Genomic DNA, 3,067 nt, shown 5'->3' on the forward strand with positions numbered 1-3,067 from the left:
CCTCCCCTCCTCCAAGGAAGTGCAGGAAGAAGAGCTGAGTGATGCAGCCTTGGTAGGAGATCACCTTCTTGTCAGAGAGGAAGTCCACCAGCATCCTGGGAGCCACGATGAAGGAGTAGGAGGCATCCAGGAAGGCCAGGTTGCCCAGGAAGAAATAGAGGGGAGCAGTGAGGCCAGGGTCTGACCTTATGGTGAGGATGATAAGGAAATTTCCAGGGAGGATAATGAGGTAGAAAATTAAGACTAGTGCAAAAACCAGGAGCTGAATATCTCGAGACTGCGTGAGACCAAGAAGGATGAATTCTGTCACCACCGTGTTGTTCTTGCTGTCCATTTCTCTGCCCTGTCCATCAAGTTGCAGAGTTTAATATCATTACTATGGCGCCCATCTACATCCCAATTTTTCTCCAGCTAAAAACCACTTCACACTCCATCATGTCAGCAAAAATCATCATTTCCAAACCTCTCCCACTCTGAGTAAATTCCATTCCCTCCATTTCTCCAAACTTGAAATGAAAAACAAAAATAAAATGCTGTTCTCAAAGGAAGCTGTTGTGTGCTGCCTATCACCTTTCATTCTAAATATTTGGTCTACCAAATAAAAATGTGCAATACATTTCAGCACTAAACATTTACTTTTAAATGGTATTTTTCTTGCAATTTACCAAATCTGAAACATTTGTTAATTATTCCTCATCCCATTATAAATATATTTTTTTCTGCCTGTAAATAACTTGTTAAAATGTGATGACTTGGTTTTTTTAAATCTCAGTATTCTGTGAACTAAAATAAAATCTTAATTCCCCAACTGACTGAATAGCATACCTCTTTGCCAAGGGGACCCCACAAATACCCTAAAGCTGAGTTGCTGGCCATGGGGAAGGGATATCAGACATGCCTCAGTCATGTCTCTTTCCTTTCTTGGAGATATTCTTTTAACTCATCAATAGGCCCAAGGTAGCATAAAACAAAGACATGTGTAGACTATCAATCTAATAAACAAATTACTCATTTTGGCAGCTTGTCTGATTAATAGATATCCTTATCTTAGGATAAAACATTCCAAGCCTTCAGACCCACGTTTTTCAACCTTTTTTTTTTTTTTTAATCTCACAGCACACTTGAACCTATAGTTAAACTTTCATGGCACACTTAAATAATATTGATTAAAAAAAAAAGTAAAAAGAAAAAGAATATACTTACTATGCTTTGAACTTCCTTCAAAAATGATTTAATTAATGATTTTTAAAATGTTACTGCACACATCAGATCCTCTCACGGCACACTGGTTGAAAATCACTGCTTTAGACAAAGCTTCATTTCTCTAACCAATTACAAATCAAACTACCTATAACCTATAGGTTCCCCCCTTTAGAGATGGCTTGCCTTTATAGACCAAACCAATACCAGTGGTATGCCCTCTACATATCAATTTAGGGTTTTAATGTGTAATTCCTGTTTTCATGAATATGTAAAAACAAATTGTAACCCAGCCCTCAGGGCACATTGTCTCAGGACTTGTTGAGCCCAGATGCTCCAGGCTGGTCACACACATTTGACTCAGAATAAATCTCTTTATTTTACAGTGTTTATGAGTCTTTTTCCGTTAACAATTCCAATGAAATGAATATATATATGTAAAACCTGCAAGTGTAAGTTACTTAAGTATAGAATAATAAGCTTTACATGTCCTAAAAAGTGTGACTCAGACTGAAGAATATAATCAAATGTTTAATTTACACTGATGCTAACGATGGATGTATAAAACATTTTAAAAGTTTATAATCTTCAGCTGGCATATTGCTTCATCAATAAAATGGGATGTCTAGACTAAATAAGATCAAAATTCCCTTTAAATGCCAGCTTTTTAAGAAGCGTAGTAACAGTGAGGATGTTATTCCTGCTCTTAGAATCCTTTATCTGACTCTCCTGCCGTGGCTTAGCAATTCACTTACGGTATGATTCTGAGAAAGCCATTTAGCTTTCAGAAGCCTGAGTTTTCATCTATCAAATAGAAAAAGGTATTAACTCTTTCAATCTGAAGGGGTAACAGGAGGATCAAATGAGGTAATTATGGTATGGCTATGCAATTCATTCAAGTATGCGTAAAACCAAAGCTAATCCTGACAATATTTAGATCTTAGGAGGTAGCTCTAATGAGTGGATACAATACCATTAAGTCTTTTGTCAATGCTTTAGATAAATCCTGAAATGATGGCAGCTGCATGCTGTGAGATTCAGTAAAGGCTTCAGATAAAAACGTCAATACAGCCAGTGATTTATATATCAAACTTTTCGCCATTCCACAACTTTCTTTCTGTCAAAGCCTTAAGGATAAATGATAGAAACATAAGCAACAGGAGAAACTCCTACCTGGTGAGTGTGGAAATGAAGAGGTCAAGGACTTATCTGGTGCAAAATCATAAAATCTGTTACGTTTTTCTGGAGTTCTAAACCTACCCTTTCTGCATCTTCCTTCTTTTTATCTGAATCTTATAAGAGAAATAATACATATTGTTCTTTCATACAATCTTTGGCTTATAACACCAGATGTCAGCTCTCCTAAGGTTATTGATAATCTACTGAATCATGATAACAGAATTACAGGTTTCAGCTACTTTTAAAGTAATTCTAAGCATCAAAAGCAGATGTAGATCTACTGAAGGAGAGGGTAGCTAGTGCTCACTGCTAGGTGTAGACCTTAACTTTTGGCTATTCCTGCAGGTACTCTGACCTGTATTCTATTGCAATCCAAGATAACAGATGAACCAGTAGAATAGTGGCATAATTTTTTATTTTCCTATTACTTTTGTTTTATGCAAATATAATATATCCAGAAATTTGAGATCTGGGTATCTTATGCTACTTGCATAGAATATACATCCTCTTCTTCCTGATGGGATGTTAACTGACCATTGATATTGTTCATCTTTTCAGTCACCTAGGGAGCCTTAGATCTTGAAATCCACTCTTTTTATGTTGTAATGGAGAAAGTCCTTTTGGGCTTTGAGACTACCACAATCACTGAATGCTTCCAAAGGGAGTTATTAGATTAGCCATATTACTT

General features: G+C 36.5%; 1 protein-coding gene across 1 annotated transcript in view; it reads right to left on the reverse strand.

The window, feature by feature from the left end:
- The window catches only part of LOC100948749 (olfactory receptor 4N2-like), a 913-nt gene extending 579 nt beyond the window's left edge, over window positions 1-334 (reverse strand). The window contains 2 exon segments of the mRNA XM_023517588.1: window position 1; window positions 3-334. The exon segment at window position 1 is cut by the window's left edge and continues 579 nt beyond it. Coding sequence (XP_023373356.1) covers window position 1; window positions 3-334 — 333 coding nt within the window.
- Between the last annotated feature and the right edge of the window lie 2,733 nt (window positions 335-3,067).

Source organism: Otolemur garnettii, unplaced genomic scaffold (genome assembly GCF_000181295.1).
Source record: "Otolemur garnettii isolate 467f Iridium unplaced genomic scaffold, OtoGar3 scaffold00114, whole genome shotgun sequence".
Classification (NCBI taxonomy): Eukaryota; Metazoa; Chordata; class Mammalia; order Primates; family Galagidae; genus Otolemur; species Otolemur garnettii.